Genomic DNA, 13,208 nt, shown 5'->3' with positions numbered 1-13,208 from the left:
CGCCAAACAGATTTTTTTCTCTCAACTCCCCCCTGCTCCAAGGCCGCCGCCTTCTCGCAGGCTGTGGCATCCTTGCAGGCAAACGGAGTAATTGTACCGGTGCCCGCCTGGGAACGGTTCAGAGGTTTCTACTCAAATCTCTTCCTAGTTCCCAAAAAGGACGGTTCCTTCCGGCCCATCCTGGATCTCAAGCTTCTCAACAAGCATGTTCAGGTGCGGCACTTTCGCATGGAGTCCCTGCGATCAGTCATTGCTTCAATGACCCAAGGGGATTTCCTGGCATCCATCGACATCAGAGATGCCTATCTGCATGTGCCAATTGCAGTTTCTCACCAGCGTTGGCTACGTTTTGCAATCGGAGAAGATCATTTCCAATTCGTGGCTCTCCCCTTCGGGTTGGCCACAGCCACTCGGGTATTCACCAAGGTCATGGCAGCAGTGATTGCAGTCCTGCACCTACAGGGGTTGGCAGTGATTCCTTACCTGGACGACCTTCTAGTCAAGGCTTCATCCAGCGCGGACTGTCAGCGGAGTGTCTCGCTCACTCTTGCCACTCTAGCCCAATTCGGGTGGCTTATCAATCTCCCCAAATCTACTCTGACTCCGACCCAGAGTCTCACGTACCTAGGGATGCAGTTCGAGGCTTTGCCGGCACTTGTGAAGTTGCCCTTAGTCAAACAGCAGTCCCTCCAACTGGCGGTGCGCTCTCTACTGAGGCCCCGTCGTTAATCACTCAGGCGCCTGATGCAGGTGCTGGGTCAAATGTTGGCGTCAATGGAGGCTGTTCCCTTTGCCCAGTTCCATCTGCGTCCCCTGCAGCTGGATATTCTCCGCTGTTGGGACAAGCGGCCTTCCTCCTTGCACAGGTTAGTGGCTCTGTCGCCACAGACCAGGAGCTCTCTTCAGTGGTGGCTTCGGCCCCTCTCTCTGTCTCAGGGGCGCTCCTTCCTGGCCCCGTCCTGGGTGATCCTCACCACGGATGCCAGTCTATCCGGCTGGGGAGCGGTATGTCTCCACCACAGAGCGCAGGGCACTTGGACTCCGTCCGAGTCAGCCCTTTCGATCAATGTGCTGGAAACCAGAGCTGTGCTTCTGGCTCTCCTGGCTTTTCACCACCTGTTGGCGGGCAGGCACATCCGAGTCCAGTCAGACAACGTGACAGCGGTTGTCTACATCAATCACCAAGGCGGGACACGCAGCCGCCTGGCAATGTTGGAGGTACAACGCATCCTTCAATGGGCGGAGGACTCCAAGTCCACCATATCCGCTGTCCACATCCCAGGCGTGGAAAACTGGGAGGCAGATTATCTCAGCCGTCAAACTGTGGACAGTGGCGAGTGGTCCCTGCACCCGGCAGTGTTTCAGTCGATCTGCCGCAAATGGGGCACTCCGGACGTGGACCTAATAGCATCCCGTCACAACAACAAAGTTCCGGTTTACGTGGCTCGCTCCCACGATCCTCAGGCCTTCGTCGCGGACGCTCTGGTTCAAGAATGGTCCCAGTTTCGTCTGTCCTACGTGTTTCCCCCTCTAGCTCTCTTGCCCAGAGTCCTGCGCAAGATCAGAATGGAGGGCCGTCGAGTCATCCTCATTGCACCGGACTGGCCCAGATGAGCTTGGTACCCAGACCTGCCCCATCTGTCCGTAGAGGTGCCGTGGCATCTCCCGGACCGTCCAGACCTTCTCTCACAAGGTCCGTTTTTCCGCCTGAATTCTGCGGCTCTCAGATTGACGGCGTGGCTCTTGAGTCCTGGATCTTGACGGCTTCTGGTATTCCTCCGGAAGTCATCTCCACTATGACTCGGACCCGTAAGTCTTCCTCCGCCAAGATCCATCACAGGACTTGGAAGATTTTCCTGTCCTAGTGTCGCTCTTCCGGCCATCCTCCTTGGCCATTCTCCTTGCCGACCCTTCTGTCTTTTCTACAATCCGGTCTGCAGCTAGGACTGTCCCTCAACTCTCTCAAGGGACAAGTCTCAGCTCTGTCAGTGCTGTTCCAGCGGCGTCTCGCCCGGCTGGCTCAGGTCCGCACCTTCATGCAGGGCGCGTCTCACATCATTCCGCCTTACCGGTGGCCCTTGAATCCCTGGGACCTTAATTTGGTTCTCACGGTTTTGCAGAAACCCCCCTTTGAGCCTTTTAGGGAGGTTTCTTTGTTTCGTCTTTCACAGAAAGTGGCCTTTCTGGTGGCCATAACTTCCCTCAGGAGAGTCTCCGATTTGGCTGCGCTCTCTTCGGAGTCACCTTTTATGGTCTTTCATCAAGACAAGGTGGTTCTCCGTCCGACTCCGGACTTTCTCCCTAAGGTGGTCTCTCCTTTCCACCTTAACCAGGACATTACCTTACCTTCCTTTTGTCCGGCTCCTGTTCATCGCTTTGAAAAAGCGCTGCATACTCTGGATCTGGTGCGTGCTCTCCGGATCTATCTGTCTCGCACCGCTGCTCTTAGGCGGTGCACTTCTCTTTTTGTGCTAACCACAGGTCGGCGCAAGGGCCTTTCTGCTTCTAAGCCGACCTTAGCCCGTTGGATTAGGTCGACCATTTCGGATGCCTACCAGTGTTCTCAAGTGCCTCCCCCGCCGGGGATCAAGGCTCACTCGACCAGAGCTGTCGGTGCCTCTTGGGCTTCCAGGCACCAGGCTACGGCTCAACAAGTCTGTCAGGCTGCCACGTGGACTAGCCTGCATACCTTTTCAAAGCACTACCAAGTGCATGCTCATGCTTCGGCAGATGCGAGCTTGGGCAGACGCATCCTTCAGGCAGCTGTCGCCCATTTGTGAAGTTAGGTTCTGCCTACTTCTTTGTTTTTCTGTTTATTTCCCACCCAGGGACAGCTTTGAGACGTCCCATTGTCTGGGTCTCCCAAAGGAATGATAAAGAAAAAGAGAATTTTGTTACTTACCGTAAATTCTTTTTCTTATAGTTCTGTATTGGGAGACCCAGCTCCCTCCCTGTTGCCTGTTGGCAATTTCTTGTTCCGCGTGTTATCACCGGCTGTTGTCGTAGACAGAGTTTCCGATTGTTCCGGTTTTTGCTCTGTTTTACTTGTGGGTGGCTATTCTCCTTCAGCTTTTGCACTAAACTGGCTGAGTCTGCTCATCAGGGGGTGTATAAGCTCAGAGGGAGGAGCTACACTTTTAAGTGTAGTACTTTGTGTGTCCTCCGGAGGCAGAAGCTAAACACCCATTGTCTGGGTCTCCCAATACGGAACTATAAGAAAAATAATTTACGGTAAGTAACAAAATTCTTTTTTTTTAGGTACCACATCACATTTGGAGTGATTTGAGAAACCTAGGCGACAGAAAATACCCAAAAGTGACCCCATTCTAAAATCTGCACCCCCTCACTGCTCAAAACCACATCCAAGAAGTTTATTAACCCTTTAGGAGCTTCACAGCAACCAAAGCAATGTAGAAGGAAAAATGAAAATGTTACTTTTTTTTACACAAAAATGTTACTTTAGCCATAAAATTTAGCATTTTCACAAGGGTATCAGGAAAAATGCATCGTAAAATGTATCATGCATTTTCTCCTGAGTACGCAGATACCTCATATGTGGTGGAAATCAAATGTTTGGGCACATGACAGGGCTCGGAAGGCAAGGAGCGCCATTTGAATTTTTGAGTGCAAAATTAGCTGCACTCATTAGCGGACGCCATGTCGGGTTTGAAGACCTCCTGAGGTGCCTAAACAATGGAGCTCCCCCATAAGTGACCCCATTTTGGAAACTAGAGCCCTCAAATAATATTTCTAGATGTTTGATGTGCACTTTGAACCCCTGGGGGCTTCACAGACGTTTATAACGTTGAGCCGTGAAAAGAAAACTTTTTTTTACCACAAAACTGTTGCTTCAACCAGGTAGCTTTTTTTATCACAAGGGTATCAGGAAAAATTGCACCATAAAATGCATTGTCCATTTTCTCCTGAGTACGCAGATACCTCATATGTGGTGTAAATCAAATGTTTGGGCACACGGCAGGACTCGGAAGGCAAGGAGCGCCATTTGAATTTTTGAGTGCAAAATTAGCTGCTCTCATTAGCGGACGCCATGTTGGGTTTGAAGACCCCCTGAGGTGCCTAAACAATGGAGCTCCCCCACAAGTGACCCCATTTTGAAAACTAGAGCCCTCATGGAATTTATCTAGCTGTTTAGTTAGCACTTTGAACCCCTGGAGGCTTCACAAAAGTTTGTAATGTTCAGCCGTGAAAATATGTATATTTTTTTTTTTTTACCATAAAATTGTTTTTTCAACCAGGTAGCTTTTTTTCCACAAGGGTATCAGGAAAAAATGCACCATAAAACGTATTGTGCAATTTCTCCTGAGTACACAGATTCCTCACGTGGTGGAAATCAATTGTTTGGGTGCACGGCGGGGCTCAGAAGAGAAGGAGCGCCATTTCACAGCAAAATTAGTTGGAATTATTAGCAGACGCCATGTTGCATTTGGAGACCCTCCTGAGGTGCCTAAACAATGGAGCTATCCCACATGTGACCCCATTTTGGAAACTAGACCCCCCCCCTCCCATATACAAAAAAATTAGTTTGGCGAAATAAAAAATACGGACTTCAGTAAAAAAAAATGAATAAAAAAAACATGAGCGCCTGCCACTAAGACCAGTGCCAAACATGAGAGAAATGCACGAGTCTCGCATCGCATCATCCGCTCCAGTCTGGAAGCGAGCAACTGCGCTGGATAATGCAATGCGAGAGGGCGCAGCGGCGGATGGAGGGGAGGCAGATGAGAAAGGGCGCAGCGGATGGAAGATGGGAAAGGGCGCAGCGGATGGAGGAGCGGCAGAGGATGGGAAAGGGTGCAGCGGATGGAGGAGCGGCAGAGGATGGGAAAGGGCGCAGCGAATGAAGGAGCGGCAGAGGATGGGAAATGGCGCAGCGGATGGAGGAGCGGCGGAGGATGGGGGGGGTGAGATTGGGGATAGCTACCTCACAGGATGGATCTAGGCAGCAGGATCACAGCAGACAGAAGAGGCAGCAGATGAAGGAGGCAACAGATTGAGGAGGGTGAGAGGGGGCAGTAGATGAAGAGGATGGGAGAGAGCAGGCAGCAGATCGGGGAGGGGGGCAGAGTCTGATGGGAGAGAGCGATTGCACATGGAGGGGGGGCGGAGGCAGCACATGGAGGGGGGGAGGCAGCACATGGGGGCAGAGGCAACACATGGAGGAGAGGGGGGAAGACAGCACATGGAGGGGGGCAGCTTGCAGCACATGAAGGAGGAGGGGGGGAGGTGTAGTGGCGGATGGAGAAGGGACAGCTGATGGAGGAGGCGGCGGCCGATCGGGAACAGTGGCAGCCGATTCGGGGGCAGCGGCGGCTAAAAAAGGTGGGTGCGACGGCGGCGGGGACAGCAGCGTGGCTGGCGGTGGCGGCGTGGACAGTGGCGGGCGTGGCTGGGACAGCGGTGTGCCTGGCGGTGGCGATCGGGGACAGCGGCGGGGTGATCGGGTACAGCGGCGTGGCTGGCGAGGACAGCGGCGTGGCTGGCGGTGGCGATCGGGGACAGCGGTGGGGTGATCGGATACAGCGGCGTGGCTGGCGGTGGCAGGGACAGCGTCGACAGCGGCGTGGCGATCGGGGACAGCGGTGGATCGGGGGCAGCTGCGGGGCGGGGACAGTGGTGGATCGGGGGGCTATAACTTACCGATGGGCGACCGCTCTCCTCAGCTTTCAGGGACGGACACAGGTCACCGGCACCAGATCCACGGTGATTGGAGAGATCGGTCACAAGACCGGTCTCTCCAATCAGAGCTGGGGGCGGGTAAAGCACCGATCACCCAGCTCCAGCCAATGATCAGAGCTACAGCTGCTCTGATCAGGGCTGGATTTCAATTTTCCAGCCATTTTCAGTGGCTGGAACATTACAGTGACTGTAATTGGCTGAGCGGCGTTAATCAGCCAATCACAGCCTCTGTAGGTTCGGGGAGGAGGCACCACCCCTCCTGAGGTCAGGCAGAGGTCCCCTCCTTCCCGAATCTACTATTTGATTACACCGATCGCACTCACGGGGGCTCCGGGGCCGCGATTTCGCCATGACGTACTGGGTACGTCATGGGTCGTTTAGCACAGAGGTTCCCAACTCCAGTCCTCAAGGCACACCAACAGTGCATGTTTTAGGATTTCTTTAGCATTGCATGGGTGTTGGATTCAGCACCTTTGCAGGTGATTAAATTATCACCTGTGCAATACTAAGGAAATCCTGAAAACATGCACTGTCGGTGGGCCTTGAGGACTGGAGTTGGGAACCTCTGGTTTAGCACCATGTCACCATGACGTACCCAGTACGTCAAGGGTCGTTAAGGGGTTAACCTCTGAATAGTTAGAAAGCGCACAGATGACTCACAATAAGAGCTTTGTGGGGGAAGGAACAGCACAGCTGAGTTTAGCTGTGTCACATTACAACCCCTTCTACAAGCTCTCCTCCTACAGCATTGTCTGCTCTACTGTATTGCACCTCCTCCAAATTGTTTTACGGTGCTGTGTCCGTAATAACACTCCTGTGTTGTTCTCATAAGTTGCTTTCAGGACAACAGATGTGTGACTCAGATCTCTAGATAAGCAGTGTGGGGGAGGGGCAGAACCAGGAGATCTGACCTGTATCATTACATCTCACACAAGTTCTAAACCTAAACTATTGTGGGGGCGTGTTCTTTTTCTGCTGTGTTGGTGCCTGCTTATGATTGGTCAGCATTATAGAGGGAGAGAAGTAAAAGCCCCCAGTGAAAAATAGGTGATAACAGACACTTAATTTTCATTAAATCTAACTCTTTAGATGTCAATTACTCTGCTAACATATCCGCAACAGAGAGATGAGATTTAAAAAAGAAAAGTTTAAAAAAAGAAAAGTTTATTCCGCTTTGCATCCACTATTACATTGTGTGTTTTGTTCAACATGAAAAATTTCATGACAGGTCCTCTTTAAACACCATTCAACATGTGTTTTGTTTTTTTTTTGTTTTTTTTTCTCTTTTCCCTCTGCCTGGATAACCCTTTCTAATTTGGGACTGACTGCATATTTTTACTGCTGAACCAGTCATATTTTTCCTCAAATGCTTGGCCTAATAAAAGTGCTGATATGGCTGTTATTGAAAGGGTTTACCACTGTTGGACAGCCCCTTATGAATGTCACCAAAGGGCCACACAATCTACATACATACATCGCCAGTTTCTGTAACCCTATTCCAGCGTGCACTGAGGCACTGTCAGTTGCACAAGCGCAGTTCGAACTGTGCCTGTGCAAGTGACATACACGTCGCCGCAGCTTCCGGGCACAAACTGCGCGTGCGCAAGTAGCGTTGACGTCACCGCTCTTCCCACACACACACAGACGCGTGCAGTACCAGCCATGTCACCGCACTCCCGATGCAATAGCATCGGGCCTATTTCTAGTAATAAATAAATCATACTACTTGGACCTTTCTACTCTTCCAGTCTAAGCCAAGCGGCCCTTGCTAGCCATGTGATTTTTTTTTTTTTTTTAATTTTTTTTGTATCACGTGACTACCAGAGGTCATTGTGCAATTGTTTTATTTGGCACATTGAGGGCATTTATAACTGTTGTCCAGTAATGGACAATCCCTTTTAAGGTGAGACCATCTAGTGCAGTGATGGCGAACCTATGGCACGCGTGCCACCAGGGGCACGCTGAGCCCATTCTGGTGGCACGCGTGCTGTCGCCCGATTCTGCAGTTTTGGTCTGCTAGTGCAGTGGCGCCGGCAGATCAAATCTGTGTTGGAGCGGAGGAGACATTTCTCCTCCGCTCTGACACTCCTCTCCCAGGCTGCAGGTGTGTTGCCTAGGAGATGGAGGAGCGACGCCGTCTGCTGGCCGCGTGGGAACTGAGGACCCAGCAGCGCGCAGCGGGGGAGCGTGTGCAGGTAAGTTGTGTGTTGCGCTTTTTTTTTTTTTTTTAACTCGTGTGCGGCTGTGCCAAGGTGGGGATGGGGGGGCAGCGCCAGCATGGGGTGGGGGAACGCACATGGCAGCGTGGGGTGGGGGGAATGCACATGGCAGCGTGGGGTGGGGGTGAACGCACATGGCAGCGTGGGGTGGGGGGGAACGCACTTGGCAGTGTAGGGTGGTGGTGGGGGAACGCACATGCCAGCTTGGGGTGGGGGAGGGGGAACGCACATGCCAGCTTGGGGTGGGGGAGGGGGAACGCACATGCCAGCATGGGGTGGGGGAGGGGAACGCACATGCCAGCATGGGGTGGGGAAGGGGGAACCCACAGGCCAGCATGGGGTGGGGGAGGGGGAACCCACATGCCAGCATGGGGTGGGGGAGGGGGAACCCACATGCCAGCATGGGGTGGGGGAGGGGGAACCCACATGCCAGCATGGGGTGGGGGAGGGGGAACCCACATGCCAGCATGGGGTGGGGGAGGGGGAACCCACATGCCAGCATGGGGTGGGGGAGGGGGAACGCACATGCCAGCATGGGGTGGGGGAGGGGGAACGCACATGCCAGCTTGGGGTGGGAGAGGGGGAACGCACTTGCAAGCATGGGGTGGGGACATGCATGCCAGGATGGAGGAAACATGCGTGGCAGGATGGAGGAAACATGCGTGGCAGGATGGAGGAAACATGCGTGGCAGAATGGAAGAAACATGCGTGCCAGGATGGAGGAAACATGCGTGCCAAGATGGAGGAAACATGCGTGCCAGGATGGAGGAAACATGCGTGCCAGGATGGAGGAAACATGCGTGCCAGGATGGAGGAAACATGCATGCCGGGATGGAGGAAACATGCATGCCGGGATGGAGGAAACATGCGTAGCAGGATGGAGGAAACATGCGTGGCAGGATGGAGGAAACATGCGTGGCAGGATGGAGGAAACATGCGTGGCAGGATGGAGGAAACATGCGTGGCAGGATGGAGGAAACATGCGTGGCAGGATGGAGGAAACATGCGTGGCAGGATGGAGGAAACATGCGTGCCAGGATGGAGGAAACATGCCTGTCAGGATGGAGGAAACATGCCTGTCAGGATGGAGGAAACATGCATGCCAGGATGGAGGAAACATGCCTGCCAGGATGGAGGAAACATGCCTGTCAGGATGGAGGAAACATGCCTGTCAGGATGGAGGAAACATGCCTGTCAGGATGGAGGAAACATGCCTGTCAGGATGGAGGAAACATGCCTGTCAGGATGGAGGAAACATGCCTGTCAGGATGGAGGAAACATGCCTGTCAGGATGGAGGAAACATGCCTGTCAGGATGGAGGAAACATGCCTGTCAGGATGGAGGAAACATGCCTGTCAGGATGGAGGAAACATGCCTGCCAGGATGGAGGAAACATGCCTGTCAGGATGGAGGAAACATACAAGGCAGGATGGAGGAAACATGCCACGATAGGGTACATTTACCTGGATGGGGGTAAATTAACCAGGATTGGGAACATTTACCAGGATGGAAGACATTTACCAGGAATGGGGTACATGCCGGGATGGGGGAACATTTACCAGGATGGAGGACATTTACCAGGAATGGGGTACATGCCATGATGGGGGAACATTTACAAGGAAGGGCAATATGTCAGGATGGGGTACATTTACCAGCATGGGGGAACATGCCAGAATGGGTAACATTTACCAGGATGGATGACATTTACCAGGATGGATGACATTTACCAGGATGGGGCCGTGATAGGGACAAATATACCAGAATGTAGGAAATATATATCAGGATAGGGGACATGTTTACCAGGAAGTGGCCGAGGAAGGGGACAGAACTACACAATGAAAGTGGAGGGGAGCCACTCGTACGTCTTTATGGGATTTCAAGATGTTCAGACTTTGAAATGTAGATGTGGATTACAGGGTGACATCTGATTGCATTCCAGGCTAAAATCTCTGTCTAATATGCTGCAATTTTTTCCAGAAAGATCAATCCAACTGCTGTGTCTGGAAAGGGCAGGGGCTCAGCTTCAATGTGTGGTAAGCACGCATGAGTGTGATGCCCCTGCTGAAGAGAAGAGAAGACGGCAAAGGTAAGATTACAATTAATTATTTACATAATAGGATTGGTTGACACTTCGGAAAAAAAAATTGGGTTTAGGGCTACAGTTTGTGCACTCGGCCTGTAAAAGGTTCGCCATGACTGATCTAGTGGTTTCATTTGGCAGTAAATATATTTTATGATAACATAAACATAAAACTTTGATAATTTTTGTATAATTTTGAAAGAACAAAACTCATCACTTATGTATTATTTGTATCAAAATGTGCTGATCGTATAACTTTGCTTCTAATAAAGCAATGAAAATTGAAGAATTGCAAGAAGCTTTACGGAAGAAAGAAGATGATATGAAACAAATGGAAGAACGCTACAAAAAATATCTAGAAAAAGCAAAAAGTGTAAGACTCTAATGAATCCGAATAAATGTGTGCATGATGCTGTGAAGCCCAGAGCTTGTCTGTAAATGTATTGCTTTTCTTTAATTTCCCTTTTAGGTTATTCGTACATTGGATCCCAAGCAGAATCAAGGAACAGGCCCAGAGATCCAAGCTTTAAAAAATCAACTGCAAGAAAAGGATAAAATGTTCCATTCTTTAGAGGTGAGGGTTTAGAAGTCTTTGCTTCAGAAATGTTTTTTTTATTTCTCCAGAAATACATATTGTAGGTAGGGATGAGAACCTTACGGGGTTCATTACAGACGGATCCACCCAACTGGTACCATCTTACCACTCCCTTCCTGGAACAAGGAACTAGCTTTTACTTCCATTCCCAAGCATGTAGTGAAGAAGGACCACTGAGCAAAATTATTCTTTAATTTGATGATTACCCACAAGAATAATAAGTGTAACAGTTTGTTGAATAACAATATAACATTTTTTGTAGTTGTGCTCCTTGTAGCAGCTCCACTGTTAAGCGGGCTTTACACGCTACGACATCGCTCAAGCGATCTCGTTGGGGTCGCGGAATTTGTGACGCATATCCGGTCGCTTTAGCGATGCCGTTGTGTGTGACACCTATGAGCGATTTTGCATCGTCGCAAAAACGTGCAAAATCGCTCATCGGTGACATGGGGCTCCATTCTCAAATATCGTTACTGCAGCAGTAACGAAGTTGTTCCTCGTTCCTGCGGCAGCACACATCGCTACGCGTGACACCGCAGGAACGAGGAAGCTCTCCTTACTTGCCTCCCGGCCACAATGCGGAAGGAAGAAGTTGGGCGGGAAGTTCGTCTCGCTCATCTCCGCCCCTCCGCTTCTATTGGGTGGCGGTTCAGTGACGCTGCTGTGACGCTGAACGAACCGCCCCCTTAGAAAGGAGGCGGTTCGCCGGTCACAGCGACGTCAAAGGGCAGGTAAGTAGTGTGACAGGTCCGGGCGATGTTGTGCGACACGACTAGCGATTTGCCCGTGTCGCACAACTGATGGGGGCGGGTACGCACGCTGGCAATATCGGTCACGATATCGCAGCGTGTAAAGCGGCCTTTAGTGTTGGTATACTGTACACCTTAGGTCAGCGGTCTGACTTCTGAGAAAGCCACACTGAAATATATATGCTCACCACACCCATGTATCTGTTACTGACAAGTCAGAATTGTTTTTGGCATGAGTTAGGGCTTATAAATGTAATTGCAGTTTTGATAAAATCACTTAGTATGAGTACTATGGCATTAAAGAGAACCAACCACCAGGATTTACCTATATAAACTAAAACCAGTGCTATCAAGCGGATTATAAACATACCTTTAGTTTTGAGATTGGATGTCTGGTTTCTGAAATATAGGCAAATAAAGTTTGTGAAATGCACTGTTATTTGATTGATAGCAGCTACAGAATATCTAATAATGGGCCAGGCTTTGCTAGTTATTCTTACCCCTGTCTACCAGTCTGTCTTTCGCCCTATCGTCTCTGTTCGTACAAAAGAAGGAAGTACAAAGGACAGGGGGAGGAAGGCCAGGCAGGCAGAGATGGACTGGAATCACTAGCTAAACACGACCCACCTATTAGATATTCTGTTGCACCTGTCAATCAAGTAACAGTGTATTTCACAATCTTGCCTATATTTCAGAAAGTATACATCCGATCTCACAACTAAAGGTATGTATAGAATCAGCCTGATAGTGCCACTGGCTTTAGGTTATATATGAAAATCCTGGTGGTTGGTCCTCTTTAAGCATTATACACCAGGGTGTACTTTAGTGCTTAGTGCAGTAGTGTTAATTGTGTATTAAGGAATTTGTCTGCTTTTTACACTGCCAATCTTTATGCCTATAATACACAAAACCATTATTTAATATTAAATTGAGTCTCAAGTGAACTTAAAGAGGCATTTCTATAAGACACATTTATAGAATAACTACAAATTATGCCATGAATAACTACAGAGTGGGTGGTTTTTTATTTATCTTTATTTACGAAAGTGTAAAAGACATAACACAGACATGATAGACTGAAAGTGCCGAAATTGAAAGGCAACAACCAAAAACTATCAATCTAATAAACTTTAATGAAGAGTAAGGAGTATTGTCCTAACATGGGGATCAGACCTCAAATTTTCCTGTTCCCCCACTTCTCCCTCCCCCCCCCATTATTATAAATCAATAAAATTATTTGAACATTATTGAAATCATTAAGGTAGTTCAAAGCACCAGTTCTACAATACAAAGGCATCATTTAAAAATAAAAAATTCCATGACAGTGGAGAAGTTTCTCCATTAACATTACTTCATTCATTTTGGATAACAAGAGGGAGATTATCAGAGAGAAGTCTTTTTTCCAGAGCAGAGGGTTGCATGTTTGGGAAGTAGCACTTAAGTATCTCAGTAAAGAATACTTATTAATGTTGCATTAATGGAGGACAAGGACAAGAGCAGGGCTTAGGTCAAACGCAAGAGCTGCGATCCTACATATCACTTGTGGCACTTTTTCCCAAGCAGGAAAATGGGTAATTGGTTTTTATTTTATTTTTTTTTCTGGCACCTGCCAACCCATGTGTTTGAGGCTCAATTGCCTTTCAATGGATAGATGGATATGCTACTAGACAGCTTTTTCCATTGTTGTCTCTATGCCCTTAGCTATCAGTGGGACAAAGTAGTTATGTATGGCTAGTTCTGTGGACAAGCTTTAATGGGGTTGTCCACTATTGGACATCCCCGGCTTAATCACTGGAGGGCTCCATATAAAATAAAAACAATGTATACCCCCCTACCGCAGCAGTGACGTCACTGCGTCATCAGTGCTG

The 13,208-nt window shown here is 49.6% G+C and overlaps 1 protein-coding gene across 2 annotated transcripts in view; it reads left to right on the top strand.

Moving 5' to 3' along the window:
• LOC142243532 (protein Hook homolog 3) overlaps positions 1-13,208 on the top strand; it is a 160,899-nt gene that overhangs the window by 138,471 nt on the left and 9,220 nt on the right. For both annotated transcript variants that reach the window (XM_075315550.1, XM_075315561.1), the window contains 2 exons: positions 10,269-10,369; positions 10,466-10,570. In XM_075315550.1, coding sequence (XP_075171665.1) covers positions 10,269-10,369; positions 10,466-10,570 — 206 coding nt within the window. The remainder of the gene's footprint in view (positions 1-10,268; positions 10,370-10,465; positions 10,571-13,208) is intronic.

The sequence above is a fragment of the Anomaloglossus baeobatrachus genome, chromosome 1 (genome assembly GCF_048569485.1).
Source record: "Anomaloglossus baeobatrachus isolate aAnoBae1 chromosome 1, aAnoBae1.hap1, whole genome shotgun sequence".
Lineage (NCBI taxonomy): Eukaryota > Metazoa > Chordata > Amphibia > Anura > Aromobatidae > Anomaloglossus > Anomaloglossus baeobatrachus.
The sequence above is the reverse complement of the archived record's forward strand: the minus strand, read 5'-3'. Positions and strand labels throughout refer to the sequence as shown.